Here is an 18,390-nt window from a genome sequence, read left to right on the forward strand (position 1 = left end):
AACCTATGGTTTTGAAGGTTTGTTATTTCTGAAATCTGAAGACATTTATTTAAAACTGAGAGGTCTACTTCCAGCAAATACAGACTTTTTTTCTGGCTTCACTCATATGTGAAGAATCACCTTATACCGCAAAGAATAATCAGAAACATATCAAGACAGAAACTCTGTAGAGAGGTGAGCAATGGGACAAAGTGCTAACCCTGGTTACATAGCTTTTAAAGCTGTTACTTCCCTTCTGAGATAGAAATCACTTTTATATAAATTTGCATATATTTATAAAGGCTCTATTACAGGGGAGACTTAGTCTTTGACTAGATTTAGTAAGGACTAACTGTACTGGTACTCTTGGTCTTACTCATCACTGTTGTGTAGCAGGTGATACAGCAGGTGTGATATGACCCTGGATTTATCCCAGATTGCTTTGTAAAAAGCATAGAACAAGTCTCAGCTTTTGAACTGCTCATTTGGAATGGATAAGCAATGTGGCTGTAACCTTGAAGTCTAGTCCATGTTCAGCAGGTGCAAGTGTATACATAACAATGTTTTCAATAGGTAAAAATTCCAACATCTTTGCAGGTGCCAGAAGGGTTCAGCAATCTGATTAGACTACATGTTTGGTGGGGTTTTAGCTGTGTGAATAAATTGCTTCCATCCCCAGCCACATTTTAATTGCTTGGAATAGGCCTCACAGAATGTGTTTTTTGTTTCCCAACCTTCCAACGATAACAAGCATTTTTTTAATGAATTGCGCGGTCTAGCGTAAGAAAGGTCTCTTGATGGGAAATATCCTGCCTTTTGCCATCAGCAGAACATCTTGTTTCTGTTCCAGACTGCAGATAAAGACATTAAATGTGCATTTTGGAACTACTCAGACACAATGAATGGCAACTGGGCTACAGAAGGCTGTGAGCTAACACATTCCAACTCCACTCATATCTCATGCAAATGTAATCATCTGACTCATTTTGCTGTTTTGATGTCCTCAGGTGGCTCCGTTGTAAGTGCTATTTTAATTTAGTGTTTTACCTGATACTTTCTTCTGGTTTTATTCCTTATGTTTTTATGTTAGTGCAACCTGCATACTTACCCCCGTTTAGGTTGTCTCTTGGTTTTGTTCAGCAAACACACAATTTATTGTGCACAAAGCAAACAAAATTCCTGCCATATGTGTTTGAATTTCCTTATGTCCTTTCTGCAGTATTACAGAGCAGTGATGCAGCAAAGTATCTTGTTCCAAAAACACAGTCTGTTGTGCTTATTTTTGGAGCATTGCATTTCATTTTAAATCTCACTTTAAGACTGCTGTGGGATTTATCTGCCATTCATTGGTGGTCAGTAACCATATGGCCCTGAATTTTTGTCTCTCAAAACTTTGCCACCCATTTGTCTAGCCTCAGCATCTAAAAATCTGCTTTAAATTCTCTCTGGAGAGTTTGCAGCAGCATAATCAATCTGAAGCTTATGACTATTAAATATGGACACTCACAACCAGAACAAAACTGGGAGAATGGCCATTCAATTTATGTCCTTCTTATATTAAGAAGCCCCACAGATTTCCAGGGTCTCAGTGGGGATCTGCAGGAGCTCAGGTCCTGCCTCAGGAGGCAGCTTTATAAGGTATCAGAACTGACAGCAAGCAGAATATTAGCATGAATATACTGTATTGAGACAGTTCTCTCACACTGTGAATTTCATGCTGATAGAGGCTGTTTCCTGGTTGCTAAATAGCATCCTAAGTCTTCAGTTCAAATTTAAAACCTTTGCAGGTACTTATATAGTTATTTTGAAAAGAAAGGCTGGGAGGTGAAGAATCTCTCATCCTTTATTTAGTAAAAAAATACTTAGATACATTTTATGGTCAGCTGAATGCTATCCTTTTGCTGATGTACAGACATGTATTTCTTTGTTCAAATAGCAAACAGCAAAAAGAAATTGTATTCTTATACAGAAAATATTCACATCCGGTATTGAAATATCTTGTGTTTCAATGGAGAAAGTTCATGTTACATGTCTGGAATAGCATTTGCTTGAAGTGATTGTTATTTCAGAGTCTTGTTTTGATCATGTTGCAAATTCAGTAAGACAGTTATTCAGTTTTGCTTATCTAAGTCACTGCTGTGATAAGTCCTTTTATATTAGAAAATGTTCGTGTCATATTAATAGATGTCCTACTACCAGTGTATTTGTCATTCACTAAAATGATCTGATTTTGAAAATCTTATTAGGAGATACTGAGGTTAATAAAAAGTTTTGTTAAGAAATATCAGAAAATGCAAGAGCAGGAATATATACAGTTTATTACTAATTTCCCCTAGAATTATATCTGTCTCACAAAAACCCAATACTTTATAGATTATCCAAAGTTTACATTTCCAGTGAAACTCTACCAACAGTTTTGATTAATATTTTGTAGAAAAGAGGAAAAGAGCTGTATTATAGAATGAGGTCTTTCTTGAGAAGTTACAAAGCTGTTCTTTTAAATACTATATTATAATTTTCCCCCAGGGTGTTACAAATTATAGCATTCTTACAAGAATCACTCAGCTAGGAATAATTATTTCGTTGATTTGCCTCTCCATGTGCATTTTCACATTCTGGTTCTTCAGTGAAATTCAAAGCACTAGAACAACAATTCACAAAAACCTCTGCTGCAGCCTTTTCCTGGCGGAACTTATTTTTCTGATTGGAATTAATATGAACAATAATAAGGTGGGTAGTTTTCACTTGTGCCTTGACTTTGTGTTGCAAAATATAAATACTGTATAAGATATGCTCTTCCTTCTACTCCCCATATTTCCTACCTACAATAGTGACCCTGACTTTCCAGTACAGTAATAGGAAATACAAAATGGTCATTTAAAGAAGCAGGGCCTTCATCTGAGCTTGTGTGTATTGACTTTGCTCCACGGGTTTCATTTAAAATTTGTCACCTTTACTGAGACTGTGATCTCAATGTGTTTAGCATTTTCCCTTCACTTAGGATGCTGTATAAAACCACACTGGTGGCTCCCAGTGTGAGTTTTCTCTAAAATCAGGCCAGAGCTGCAATCCCAAGCTGACATCTGAGATATTGAGCTGTTAGCTGGAGGACCACATGTGGGGTCTTGACCTGTCCCTTTTGCTTTTCAGAAAGCTAGAATGTCGATTTTTGCATCTTAGATTAGTTATAGAAAATAAAGTTATGCATAAATTATCAAAATATCCTACTATAAGTGGCTGAACAGGATTTAAAATCACTTGAAAAAATATGAGCTGCTATCCCTGAGGTAGCACTCCATTACTGATGGACTGAAAAATATCATTTTACAAACATTTTGTATAAGAGAAGTTATTTCAAAAATAGTTCCTTGTGATGCCTAATTACAATGCTATCAAAATAATAAAAATTAACTTTGTGTAGATCAAGCATAAAGAGTACTCAGCTATAACAATAGGATCAAGCCATTTATACAGTTTTTCTGGAAAACACACACTAATTTTAAAAGTTGAATGTAGTCTCTTTATTTTACCATTTGCTACAGAAAACACCAATTATCAAATGTGCAAATCTGTGTAGGCCAAGTTCTTGTTAACCAGCATTACAACTGGGCTGAATCACCACTTCAGAGTTTGTTGCTGTGCATGTACTGTTATATTATAATATATATTGACAAGAGCATATTAATAGAATTATGACTGCTGCTTTCTCTGATTGAATTTCTAGCTCTTCTGTTCAATTACTGCTGGACTACTCCATTATTTCCTCCTAGCTGCTTTTGCATGGATGTGCATCGAAGGTATTCACCTCTACCTTATAGTTGTGGGAGTCATCTACAACAAGGGTTTCTTGCACAAGAATTTCTATGTCTTTGGCTATGTCAGTCCAGCCGTGGTTGTTGGAATCTCTGCTGCTCTGGGATACAAGTACTACGGCACCACAGAAGTGTAAGTCGCTCTTTCTGTGTCCAAATCATCGTACAGAAGGAGGCAATAATCACAAAAGCACGTTTCAAGGTATTTTCTGATGTTCAATTTTCAGATGTTGGCTCAGCACTAAGAATAACTTTATATGGAGTTTTATAGGACCAGCATGTCTAATAATTCTTGTAAGTATAATTTTAATTTTTTATTGTAGTACATAAAGATAATAATAAAAGGTGTTTAATAATCACCCACCCACTGCCAGCATAGCTGTGAGTGCTAATTATAGGGCAGAATTGACTAATTTAGACCTTTTTATAGTACCTCTAAATTATTTATATGCTGTACATCTAAATACTTTACTAGTCTGAAAAATGAATGTTTGACAAAAAAGTTCAATATAATATCAGAGGAGTTTTTTTCTTCCTCTCTTTCTTTTATCACAACGGTTTGAGAAATTCTGTGAAGCATTTCTAGTTTTTACAAAGAATCTTTGTATGTCGCTGGCATCTCAGCATGGCTCAGCAGGGGGTGTACACAGACACCATCCTAGCAGACAGATAATCTGGTTTTTCAAACATTGTATGGCTTAATCTCTTATCAGTGATCGGTCATCTTTGTAAGATTAGACTGTCATCTTTGTGGTTTTATCATTCGCGTGTACCCTGTCATCATCAAAGCCATTTTAAACTAAATTGCGACGTCAGAGAAAAGAACCCGCTATTTCAGATGGGCAGACAAGTCAAGTATTGATAGCCCTATTTCAGCTGTGAAGAGGGCCTTTTTAATTCCTATTGGAAGTGGTTTCAAACCTGCAAATTTGGCAGGTATTACATGTTCAATTCTGAATTGAGATGCTTTTGGTGTCTGAGGAGCATTTCAAAGTGCTATAAAGTTTAAGGAACCATTCTAGCTGTAATGGGGCTTTATTCTGTAGGACTGTGTTGACAGTGATAGCTGGAGCTAACAGAAGGAGAAGGTGCAATAGTGAGGCCTCACAATATCTATGGTCAAGTCAGTTACAACTGTCTTGCTTTTTAAGCTATTTGGTATAATGTGAGGATTTGTTAAAAAAGAAATGGAAGATCCTAGCACATACGACTTGGTAGTGAAACAGTTTTATTTCAAGGCATTATCCATTTCAAAGCTTAATAAAGTACCAGGTATAATTCTGGTCAAATTTCACACCAAATTCCCACTGCATATTGGGTACAGCTGGAAACAAGCTGCCAGATAGAGCTGCAAGGCTGTGCCTCCCCATCTCACCCTTCTGGTGACCACAGCAGGTTTTGAGAGGCAAAGCACCGTGACCTTCCTTGGCTTAGTGCTTCTAGGTCAGATAGCCCTGGTGGCCAGCAGGTTACTAAACTGGAATAAAACCATGGTGAGACATCATCCTTTACCAGGAAATTCTTAAAATTCTTATGTTTAAGTTTACAATTTCCTATTTCCTCTTTGGACCTTATCTTTTCTTCCATGGAGGCAGCAGGGCTGGGATTTTGTTGTTATTTCTCTCATTCCTGTTCTTCCTCTGCCTTCAAGTAAAGATTTATGCACAGTGATGTACCTCTCTATGGTTAGCACATGAAAACTGCATTATCAAAATCTCTAAAATGCCCCAAGTGTAGGCATCTGTAGCCTTGTTTTCAGCTCCAGCTGGGCTGTGCCCAGTGGGGATTTCAGGTACACAGCGTGGAGGCAGAGCAGGTCTGCAGTGGCTTTGCTGTAAATCTGGCTGGCTGCTGAAGTAAATCCTGCAAGCTGGGCTCTGAGGCCTGTAGACATTCTTTGAGCACTCCAGATCTTCCTGCAATCCCTGCAAATTAAAAGGAAAAAGGGAGGTGCTAGAAGTTGATCCAGGCCTGTGCAAACGTCCTATGGATGAGGAGAGCAGCTAGTTTATTTTTCTCTCTCTCCTTTGCCTAAGTGCAGCCATGCAAAAGACTTGTAACTGAACAGAAAAGAACCTTGTGGCTGTTCTGCTACTTTTTTGTGTGTTACTAAAGTATTTTGTGCTGACTTGTTTTCAAAGTATTGGAATACTTTTATTTATTGTCTCTTCATAACGATGTGCCACTAGACCACGGGGGAAAAGGCAATGTGCTTTCAGAAAGGTGCTTCAGCTGCTCCAGGGTTTTTTTGAGGGTTCAGACAGCTTGTTTTGATGGAGTGATAGCAAAATGAAGCCTGAACTGCAAAAGAGGTATTTTCTAAGGATGCAGGGTGTTTTCCTGATGCTCTACCCTGATAATAAAAGAAAATATGGAAAACCCTATGAAAATAGGCACTGACACTAGAAGATGAAGTGGGTTTCAGACGTCTTCTCCATGGAAAACACAGTGTTGGTAGTAATTCTGTTTCCATTGTGCAGCCTTCCTGTTGAGAACACTGCATGGGCTCCAACATGACAAAGATTAAACTCTTTCCAAAGTAGTGCCACTCAGGCAGTCCTTTTAATTACAAGAGACAATATTTTCTCAATGTTTCCATTCTTCCCACAGCTAATTAAAGAGAAAGAAAAAAAAATAATTAATTAAGGGCTCTGAAAAGAAAATATCAGTTTTGTTCTGGGATAACCAGACAGGGCACTGCAGCCATGATGCTGAAAACTGAAAAATCTGGAAGCTTCAAGTTCACCTTTAATCCTGGGCTTCATCCACTAATAGCATTGAATTTGCAGATTTTCCAAGATAGTCAGGAGACCATGGATACCATACCCTCTGGAGGGCTACTCACCACAAAATTCTTGCACAAAAACATTAAAATCATTGTCAGGACAAATTCCCTTGTACCCAAATGGTGGTTTCCATTTCTGTGAGTGGGAGCCCAGGAGATTTGTGGTTAGGATTATGCTGTAATATGCCTCTGAGACAGCACGTACATGACGAGGAACAGAACCACTCCTGTACCAATGGGTTAGCTGTCTCAGGGCACGTTGTTTCAAACACATTCTTGGGCTGTAAATCTGTAGTAATAATGAAGCATAGGGAGTTCAAGTGTTTATCAGTACAAATTAAGTTCTCCCCTGATTGCCTAAGCAGAAACACTACTTCTGACAGTGTTTGCTTATTAATACTAAGGTTCTATTAGAAGTCTTAAGTGCAAAGCAATGGCTTTATTGATCCCATCTAAAAATAATTATTGTTATTATTAGATTGGTGACTGTACATGAAAAGAAGTGGGTCAGAAACTCTTTAGATGGACTTAGCAAAGAAAAAGCATTTAAAACCTTTATAAAACAAGCTGCAAACTGAAGATAATTTCTACAACTTATTTCTTCCTCCTAATATTTGTAATCTTTAGAACCACAACCATTTTAACTAAAACTATGCAATAGATTAGATCAAAGCATACAAGTATGGAGAAATTACTTATAACAAGTATTTAAACTTTTTTATAGAAACATGAGGTTATCTCATGCTTTAAAGGACAAACATTCACACACAAGGCAACCCCAGACTGATTGAGGAAAAGACAAATATAAACCCTAGTGATAAAAGGTATGAAAATGGGAAAAAAAAAAAAAAAAAAGAAGCCCTAGAAGACTTTTGCTATTGTAATACATTCCTACAATAATAATCTCCCTGTAATAAGTGTGTAGAATGGAAATGACTATTTGCCACCAGGGTGACATGGCTGCAGTTTTATTTAGCATGTAATATCATCAATAACAAACTCCTTCCCATTGTGGAGGATTTCAACATGGCTTTCCCACCTCTGGCATCATAGCTTTTTGAGCAGGAGTAGACTTGTGTAGGGCTTTATTCTGCACCCCTGGTGTTTTTGGAAACTTCATCTTTTAAACTCTATGGGCACAGTGTAAGTCCTTCTATTTGTACCTATTTTGAGGTTCAGTTATATATTAGTTATCCATTTGGGAGTAGCAAAGATGTCTGGAAGGGTTGGCCAAGGGCTATTAACTCTGTAGTTATGAAAGCCTATGAGACATTTAAAAGAAAATTTGGAAAAGAGTCGCTGCTACTCCAAGAGCAGCTATAGCCAACCCTTCTAATATACCTGTCCCCCACAAAGTTCTCCCATCAAATCTGTTCAGCTGAGCTTTGTGCAGCAAGTTCAAAGTCACCCATGAAAACATGATTTGTACTTTTACAGTATCGACAGAGCCATGCAGACTTGACTGTTGTACCTACTGTCACCGCCACAATAAATTGGCACACCTCTGTGAGGAACCAGGACTCAGAAGTGTGACGTGTTGTAACATTAATAGGTGCAATTTGCCATTTGACAGTATAAATCTATCAGTATCATTTGTTGAGATCACCTCTGCAATAAAAAAATACAGACTTGCTCTTTGAGGCTGGAACATTTCCAAAATTGAACATCATCCAGATAATCCTCTCTGTGGCTTTTGTCCAAACATCCCAGTGCTGTGCAGTGAGGAGACAGCTCCTGTATGCTGTGCCTTGTTTTGCTCCTCTAATGAGTGTTTTTAAGGACTTTGAAGGTGTCTGGCTTAGCTTCAAGTTCCAGTTTCTTGAAACAATTGGTAATTGTAGTGTTTACAGCTATAAAAATGGCTTATATGTGAACCCTTCAATTTTCAGAGCATTCTTGTGCACTTGACTTGGAACAAAAAACCAAGAATAATTCTTGGGAGTGGTGTCCCCAGAACATCCAAGCCCTTTATGCTAAATGCAATGAATAATCAACTGTAAAGCAAAAATATTCTAAGAACATCAGTGATTGATTAACCATACTGTTTTGAACCTTTCTTGTATAAATGAATGGGTAAATGAATAAAATACACAGATTGCAGTTGCAAAATACAAAAAAGTGACATATGAGTGATGAAAGCAGGCTAACAGTAGAGTAATGCTTTTCATTAAGCAACTGCCTACATATTCATTAGAGCTAGTCGATTACTTAAAAAATGCATTCATCAGATCATTTATTTGATGAATTTTACCATTATTTGTCAAATAATTTATTCAACAAAAAAAAGGTAAAATTAATGGACTAGTGCATTTATCAAATCTTAATGGACAGCTCTAATACTTATTCAGTTCTTTACATTTAGGTTGATTCAGGATTAGTAATACTGCTGCAATCAATGCAGAGAAATTTCCTGGTAAATCCATTACTGTGCTGTTTTCTCATATACTCACAAATTACACGTACTTAATCTAGGCATTTCAAACTGAACATCTTTCTTATAAAAAAAATAAATATTAAAATAATCTAGGATATTATATTTTCTCAAGCTTCAATAGAGAACACGGCCAGATGGACCATTGTCACCATTTAAAAATAAAAATGAAAAGAAAAAAAGCAGTTTCTCTGAAGTGAATCACATCACACTGATGTCATCAAGTCCACTGCCTCTTTGGGCTTCCTCACTTTATTATCCCTGCTCTTCAGTGAAACATTGCACATTCAGTATTCCTCACATTTCTTGCTATTCTAACAATTATTATCAAAAATGTTGCTTGACCTCTGACTTAACAAAACATAGAACCATCTCACATTTTTCAGTGAATATTTATGCTCTGAAAAATTCTGCAGGTTTTTTGTGATAAATGCTAAGTTATGTTTCTTAGATAGATGTGAAAGCTATACTCTACCATTTACTGTATGTTTTTTGGAAAAAAGCTATTTTAAACATTTTTTTATATCTACTGTTATTTCTCAGTTTGCCTTTCTAGTGGAAATAAATTCCTACTGGGACTAGCAATTCCTTTATTGTTCTTTTTTTAAAGAGTCATAGTCCCCTTTTCATTGGTCCCTCTGTGGCTTCAGCTAAAGGTGTCTCCATGGCATTTCTTATACCATTGTGGATAAAGTGGAGAGAATTAATTATATAGTGGCATTAAAGACAGAGTCTGCAACTTTGCTTGAATCAGATTAGTTCAAACCACAGTGCTGTTCAGCAACAATACCTGCTGTGCTAAATAATAACTGATTCAGAAAATACTTGCCCTGTTCAGTGGACAGGATCAGCTTAAATCTCCAAGACACGGCTTCCATATTGCCAAACCAAATTTCTCAGCAAGACCAGAGCTTTCACATGGATCAAGGTTTTATCTTCCTTCTCTCTGCCATTATAGCCTCAATTCCCTGGTCCCTGGAAATGCATAGAAAAAAGGGGGTGTCCACTAGTCATATCAGAGTAATGTAATTAGAAAAATTACTTGAGCCTATGTTATTGCATAGTAAAAAACTCATAAGGCTGAAGGGTCCTTGAAGGATGTTCCAAATAAAAGTTTGTTTTTTAAAAAAAATCAACTTTGTAGTTCTGTAATAAAAAGCATATGAAATTCTCCCTTGCAGTCACTGAAAGGACACTAGACTTGAAAGTCAAATGTGTCCTCTGACACCCAGAGTGAACCAAGCAGACACAGCAGGGGAGGGAGCACAGGTGGATGTCAAGGGAAAGGAGAAGAGCACCTGCATGTGCCAGCTGGCTGCAGATTTCCTGAGATGTTCCACATCTCAGTGCAGATTAATGTCACACACAACCTCCTTCAGTTCTAGAAATCTATACCGTCCCCACTCTATTAATGGATCCACACATAATCAGATTTTATGGATATTTTTGTCAGGAAAGCAACACAACGGACTGAAATTGGTTGGTTTATTTGTTTTTAGGGTTTTTTAATTGTTTAATATCTTCTTGATGGTTCTGTACATTGCCTTGTGAAAAGTACAGTTACTATAAACATATATGTTTACCCTAAAGTGTTCATTGAAAGGATACCATAGGTTTGCTTTAGATAGTGAACATGGAATGATGATGTCTTTTGGACTTTCTTAGCAATTGCATAATGACTTCATCAACATGACATATTTTCTCACTTGAATCAGATTTTCTTCCACTATTCAGCTTCCCCTTTGATTCATACCTTACAGGCATTTAGAGAGGAGAATTTAAATTCACAATAGAAATTGCACAAGAATAGTCTGCTTGGAAATCTCACTTGGACACCAAAAGAAGTTTTTGTGGTTTTGAATGAATCACACCATGGGATTTTGTGACCATATCCACAGCAGAATCATAGATATTCCTGAAAAAGCAAAAGGCCAAATCCTCAAAAGGATTTGGCAAATTGTGGAACATATGGATAGCTTTCTACCAAATATTCACACCTCCAAAATGGAAAATACAGCTTGTTCCCAGACTTCACATCTCAGTCATGCTCCTGATACTTTCTCCTTCCTGGTAGCTCCTCCAGTCACTGAAGCTAATTGTACTAAAAGATGATATTCAACTATTTCACCCTTCTTTTCCATGTAAAACACCTTCTGCAGGGCTCCTGCATAAGGCTCCAGTAGCAGCCTAAAGGTTTCCATGTGCACAAGGAAATCATAGGAGCAATGTGTATCTGAACGGTCTGATGCACCTTGGATTAGTTCATTAAACAGCCTGATTTATGTCACTCCCATATCACAATACATCCTCTCAAAATCTCCCTGGAAAAGTAGGGTAAGCCTAGGAATTATTTACACTGTGAGCAAAATAGACCCCAGTCCTACCACTGGATCTAACTGGGGTAGCGTTTATGGCTGAGTCAGGTACAGCTCTGTTGGGTCATCCCTCCTGCCCTTGGCTGCAGAACTGATGGTAAATAATGTGTTTGGCTTGGCAATCCAGTAAGAAATAACATTGAATCCACAAGTCAGCAAAGCTGTTTACCCTGATGAAAAGCATGGAAACCCCATTTATTTATTTATTTACATATTCTTTTAAGTGTTCTAAAAATATAAAGGAAACACTTAATTGAGTCTAAATCTATAGCTTGAAGTATGTAAAAGAAAACTTTGAAGTATTCATAAATAAAAAACAATCATATGTGATTTTTTTTTTCCCTGATTCAGGATTTGTAAGAAATTCATTTGGCTGTGTTTTAACTTTTAAAACACGTGAAATCATTAAAATCTTAGAAGCATAAAATTCTACGCCTGAATAATTGAAAATTCTTCCCAAAAATACAGCCTGAAGGGGGTTCATTAATGTTTTTGTTCCATTCCCTACTCCCAGATAAGACTGCTGTTGTATACTTAAAGCATTTGAGAAGATATATTCACTGGGGACATGGTAATGAGATAAATCAGTCAGGAGACAAACCCTGACTGTTTGACTGCCAGCTTGCGTCCAATTTTATGCAATTAATATAGCATACATTTTCATTTTGAAGCTTAAACTGTTGTATTGTTAATAGCTTAATTCTGTTCTCCCCTGACTGAAATAACGATGACCCACTGAATGTTGTCGTTTTACCCAGCCATTAGCCATCCAGCCAGAAAGACAGAAATGTATTGCTCTCTGTGGCAGAACTCAGACCATCACAAGCTCATTAATTCAAACGCTCATAATGAGGGTCATTGTACAGACTGATACAGATACAGCTGCTCTGAACTTCAGACATTTTTTGAAAGAGCCAAATTCAATATGATATATGTAAAAAATTCAAGTATATGCCTAAGAGAGCAGCAGGAGAAATTTTCTCATTCTTTTTTGTGAGATCTGACATCAGCATATAGATGGTTTCATCAATTATTGAGACAGGGACTAAGAAAGGAAAAGGGAATGATTTGGGGGTTTCATTTTTGAAGTTTGAATGTAAAGTGCTCAGACTGAATCAGAACTAGTATGTCTGAGTCTTTAGAATTAGCTGCCTCTTTCTCATACCTTCTCTTCTTTGTAACACTAGAGAGCCTTTAAAGGCTGGTATTTGAAATGTTTTAATAACTTTTGAAAGGCTAGGGTGTATCTTTTATACAAAGATATCCTACATGAAATTATGAATTCCTTTTTCATTCTATAAATAATGTGTATTGGAAATAGTCTCAAAACCTCCGTGTCATATTAAACAATTAAAGCAGTGTTTAAAAAACAAAACTGTCTTTAGATAATCCTGGATGAGGAATTGGGGGGGGGGGGAGTGGTTTGAGGGAAATCCAGGTCTTTCTGCTCCAGTGAATATTTAATTATTTATATGGCATGGAATAGATCCAGCAGTAGCAGTGAATAACTACACAGAGCCTGGAGAAACCAAGGGTCATAGCTTAGTCTGAATATTAAGTAAAACAGAAAATTGTGCCCCATGTCTCCAACATCCTGTATAAATGTGCTGTCCACAGGGACTTTCATTGTTCGGGAGTGTCCTTTCTGGTTTTATTCAGAAAAGCTATCCTAGTCAGGAAGCATTTCCTGGTGAAAACACAGTCTAAAACAGTAAATGTCTTTTAGTGCTAATGAACTGACATTTTTCAAGAAAAAAAGTATTGGATGAATTTTTTTTGAATGCTCTGTCCTGATCCATTTAATTTCACCAGAGGTCCAGGTGCTAACTGAGCTACTGCCATGAAAGACAGACCGTTCCCCTCTGAGCTTTCAAGTGCTCTTTGTCTTGCCTTAAAAAATGAAGGGGGGGGAAGAAGGAAGAAAGATGTCTTAGTTGTCAAATTTGACAGCTTTCAGCTACTTTGATGGGGCAAAATGATGATGGATCTCTTCACTCAGTGTCTTACAATTTAATTGTAATTAATTATGCAAGAAATTACAGCTCTTCAACTTGAGTGCAAATATTTTTATTTGCAAGTTGTATTAAATTTTGTGTAGTTCATACTGTGCAGTGTTCAACTAACAATAACTATCATTTTGTGTCTACAAAGAGAGAGAGTTTCATGCGGTGTGAGGCACTAACATCATATTTACTTGAGGACAGAACACTACAGTACTCTTCCAGTATGTAAAATACGTACATTTAAGAGTGAAATTAAGGACCTATTTTAAATATAGCTGTTGCTAGGCAATGAGCTACTAGCAGAACTCGGGCAGCCTGGAATATTTAGCATTTTAGGACCAACATGCTCATTTTTATACTATTACTCAGTTTCCAAAATACTAGCAATCAACAGAGAAATTGGTAATTTGCTTAGACAATAGATGAGACTGTTCCTCAGTGCTCTCTGCTGGAGCAGAACCAGGCCTGATAAAAGCAGCAGCCAGAGCAGCAGCATCTTGCTGAGTCCATGTCCAGCTTTCCTTTCTTGCAGAAGCACCTGTTCAGTAGTAGGGAGACAGAGGGAGGGATGCTAATCTGCAAGCAGATTTTCAGAGCTATCCTAGATGTAGGTGGAGGGAGGTTAACTCCACACTGCTGCTTTTCCCATCCTGTTCTAAAATACATACGATTGATTGAACAGAGCTCCCCAGGCTAAGCCCAGGCAAAGCCTCCTTATTGTTGACAAGATGATTAGGAGAGCACCAGGAAATTTCTTTGAATTCTAAGTTGCTTTTTCTCTCTTACAAGAGGAAATTATCCAGATCAAATCTGTGGGTCAGATCTGATCCTATGACTTGTACCACTCCAGACTGCTCTGAACTCTTCCTTATATGCCTGCTGGACCTAACCCACCAACACCACAGTTCTAAATGTGGGAGCTGTATCATGGAGATCCCAAAACAGCTGCAGGAGAATTTCACTGTCCTGCTCTTTACCACAGTATGCATCCCTGACACCTCTAAGGGCTGCTCTGCAGAGCAGGACCTGCAGCAGTGTCCACTGTTGCCTGTGAATGCCTTGGACTGCCATTCCCTGTGGTGTGTAGTGCTGATGACAATGCTGGTGGTGGTGGGAGTGGCTTAATGAGGCCAGAAGTCACTCCAAAACCCTAAATCCCTATTTCCCTTTTCATATGTGATGCCCCAGAGAGAGATATACCAAGCACTTATCATCCTTCCCTTAAACCCCATCTCGGGTGTGCAATACAACCCAGCTCATGCGGGTTTGTGTCTCCTTAGAGATTACCAGGGTTATACAGCTACATAAATGTAGCTGCCCATACCTACAGAATCCTGATTTCATGGCATCCTAATAATTGCTCTTGTTCAATGTCTATTTCACACAAATATATTTTAAGTTTTTCATTTGTTCATAAATACACAACATTTCTAGAATTTAAGAAGGTTAAAAATACTTTTACAAATATCTTGAGAGAGGCTTGATTCCCTGAAGATGCTGTGAGTGGAGGCTTTTTCTGCATCAGTCCTTGACTTTGATTAACCACTTAAAAAAAAAAAAAAAGAGGGAATAGATTAATTATTAAAATTAGTCCTGTAGTGCACCTGAGCAATGAGTGAAACATGATTCCCACTGAATGCAGAGGAGGCAGGGCTGAGGATGCTCTGCACTTCAGAGAATTGCCCTGGCAGGGAGAAAGTCAGAGGTTTCCTTTGTAAAATGGTAAGGACTGAGTGCACTGTTTGCCCAATAGCAGTCTGGGTGGTTTGTTAAATAAATAAAATACAAAAAAAATTATTCAGTTCAGGGCTTGGAATCAATGCAATTCCCCTCTAGTCTATTAGACTTGCCGAGAAGCCCCTCTCAGGACACACAGCAGTTTCTCTGACTGCTCAGCCATGTAATAGCTCTGAAAACAAAGGCACCAGAAGTTGCCGTGTCACACTGTAACATCGTTATTCACTTGATAAAACTGTGGCCGTGCCACAACACCTCAGCTCCGGCTCTGCCCCGAGCTGCAGGCTAACTGTGCTCATTATTCAGCTAACTCGTCCCCAGGCTGGCCCTTCCCAGCCCTGAGCAGAGCTGTCCTGAGCTGGGTTTCACAGCTGCCTGCACATCCTGCTCTGCTCCAGCTCGCTCCCTCTCCGGAGACACACTGCCTTATGTTTGCCATTTCCTTCTCAGTCACCTTGCCTGTCACCTTAAGGCAGTCTTAATTATAATATCATTGAAGGTTTATTCAACAAGATCTTAAGACTGTGGTTTAATTACAGAAATGAAAACACATGATTACAACCAAAGTAAGTATAAAACAATATTTGGCTGTAAGGAGCAATTGAAACTTTTCAGATGTTTCAGTGTCTCTCATCCAGAAGCCACTCTGTCCCAGACAGAAAATTCGGGGATCCAGGATTTCTTGTGCACACCTATGTTTTAGATTACTTTTGCAGCCTACTAGCTCAATTTCTCCTTGTTTGAAACGCAGTTTTGGATACAAATTCAAATTACTTAAGTGCTTGTAACTTTGGCCAGGCATTTTAAGTGATTTGACTTTTCATTCCATTTGTTGGAACACATATAGCTCTTTGGGGAATTCAGTTTTATTTCCCCTTTAGTCCTAGTAAGTCCAACTTATTAGTGTTCATACTCAGTACTGCCATCTGATATGAACTTTTTACTTTACATTTCCCAGAAATAGTTGAGGCCATTGGTATGTTCATAGCAAAGAGCACGCAGAGTATCAGGTTGAAGCTGGATGCATTAAGTTTAGGATACCTTTCGGGATATATTTTGGATTACCAGTTTGTTCTAAAGGCCACACTTGACACATTGTTTACATTAGCTAGTTTTTTCTCCTGGGTTTACCCCTGAGTTCAGGCTATTGTTTTCCCTCCAGTTTTGCTTCATCTCTGTGTCACAGGATAGTAACTACAACTTTCTTGTTATCTGTTTCATCCCCACTCAAAGGACAAAATGCAGTTCCAGAGGTTTCTAACATAGGTTGAAACATCGTGTAAAGCCACTCTTTGCGCTTTCACTTTGCTATAGAATTCTTTTTATTAATGGAGTGTTTAAAAATGGGGCAAAGACCGACTTAAGACTTTAATAAATCTTGGAAATGACTGGGTGTTTCAGGAGTTCACCCTCATTACCCTGTAACACTACCTCCTGTGAGGCTACCTGAGACATATTGTACAATAATTGTGTTCTGGCAGCTGACTCCAAGAAGCTGGTGTTAACCTCTCCTGTTCCCCTGATACATAAAGATTATTCCCATTAGAATGGCTTGGTGAATGAAAAGATCATAGTTAATGGGTATTACTTTAATGCAGAAGGCCAAATCCTATTATCCTGTGAAACGGACAGTGCAAATAGTATTTGTGTAAAGGAACCCCACTGGGACAAGGAGAAATGGAGCCTGCTGCCCGCCCCATCCTTGCTCAGCAAAACCTTGCCAGTTCTGCAGCTGTTTTTGTGAGGAAGGGGGGTTGGCCCTTAGAGCTTCTCACAGAACCTACTTCTGGCAGTTTCTAGAGAAGTAGCAGTGTGTTCTCCATGCTTATGGTACTTTGATCACATTTCCCGCTACCTTTTACAAATTAATAAGTACATTAGGTGGGTTATGCAGATTACAGTGTGTGCATGAAGTTATTTGATATATAATTCACCAACAAATATAAGATAAAAAGTAAGTCTGCATATAATTATCCATAACTGCTGACTGACTCATAATTAACTTTGAAAAATTGCTGGTTTAGGAGATACCATAGATTACAATTTTAAATATAAGGAGCTTCAGAATAGCTCTCACAATGAGCACAAGTACAAGGTATTCAATGAAGGATTAATTCCCTAAACTACTCCTCAGCTCTATCTCCTGTCTTATCAAATTGTAAATATATTATGCTGCATTAAACTGTGAGCATGCAGCTAATTAAAGCAGAGCCTGCCTTAGTATCAGATGCTCCCCCCTTGACACAGCAAAAATGTTCTAAGGACACAACTTACAAGAGTTAGCAAATGAAAGTGATTCCTTTTCAAGTGGTGCTGTGATCCAACAGCTTTTTGTTTGCATTTCAGAGACTTTTGTTTTGGTTTGGGTTTTTGTTTGGGTTGGGTTTTCAGTTTGGTTTGTGTTTTTTTAAAGAAAAAAAGCAGGGGGAAAACCATACAGTCTTTCTGGAGAAACAGCTTGGGGAAGGCATTAATTCTATTCATTCTACAGCTGGAACCCCACAGGAACAGACTGAGGGACTGCAACCAAGGATTTAAAAACAGTATCTGAATGACACAGCTAAAATTTGGTTCATTTACTAACATTTTAAATATATTCTGCTGTTAAATGCTGCAAAGTAAGAAGGCAACCATCCACATTTTTAAAGGAAAGCAGTATAAATTTAACTGAAAGATCAGTGAAGCCTAGCCAAGCCAAGAGAGGATCAGAACCACAACTGAGCATCATTTGCAAAATTGCTTATTTAAATTGCTTTTCTTTATTTCAAACTAATCAAGCAATGCCATTGTACAAAAATCTAGGAAAAAATACCAGAACTATTAATCTATGGAAAAAAAAACATAAAATAAATGAGAAGATATGCAGCAAGAAGCCTTTCAACAAAAGCTAGACTTTTTAATCATTTGTGTAAGCCTCTAAGATTTTTGGGTCACTTGAAAGTTTTCACACCCTAAAGACCTCAAACTGTATGATGCTATTAAAATTATTCAGCAACAAAAGTCACACATATTTCTAGATCAATATGAATAATACAATACATACATATATAAGGTATATATATATAATGTAATGTGTATATATATATATAATACAATAGAAAACCCATTGAGTAGAGGGTTTTTTGGGAGTTTCTCAATTTCTCTTTCCTTTTTTTAAATTCCTTTCCTTTCCTTTCCGCATCTTTCCTTTCCTTTCCTTTCCTTTCCTTTCCTTTCCTTTCCTTTCCTTTCCTTTCCTTTCCTTTCCTTTCCTTTCCTTTCCTTTCCT

The 18,390-nt window shown here is 37.8% G+C and overlaps 1 protein-coding gene across 1 annotated transcript in view; it reads left to right on the top strand.

Moving 5' to 3' along the window:
* ADGRL4 (adhesion G protein-coupled receptor L4) overlaps positions 1-18,390 on the top strand; it is a 73,175-nt gene that overhangs the window by 50,360 nt on the left and 4,425 nt on the right. Inside the window, exons 10-13 of the mRNA XM_015636717.3 lie at positions 830-997; positions 2,506-2,709; positions 3,704-3,924; positions 4,019-4,085. Of these exons, the coding sequence (XP_015492203.1) occupies positions 830-997; positions 2,506-2,709; positions 3,704-3,924; positions 4,019-4,085 (660 nt within the window). The remainder of the gene's footprint in view (positions 1-829; positions 998-2,505; positions 2,710-3,703; positions 3,925-4,018; positions 4,086-18,390) is intronic.

The sequence above is a fragment of the Parus major genome, chromosome 8 (genome assembly GCF_001522545.3).
Source record: "Parus major isolate Abel chromosome 8, Parus_major1.1, whole genome shotgun sequence".
Classification (NCBI taxonomy): domain Eukaryota; kingdom Metazoa; phylum Chordata; class Aves; order Passeriformes; family Paridae; genus Parus; species Parus major.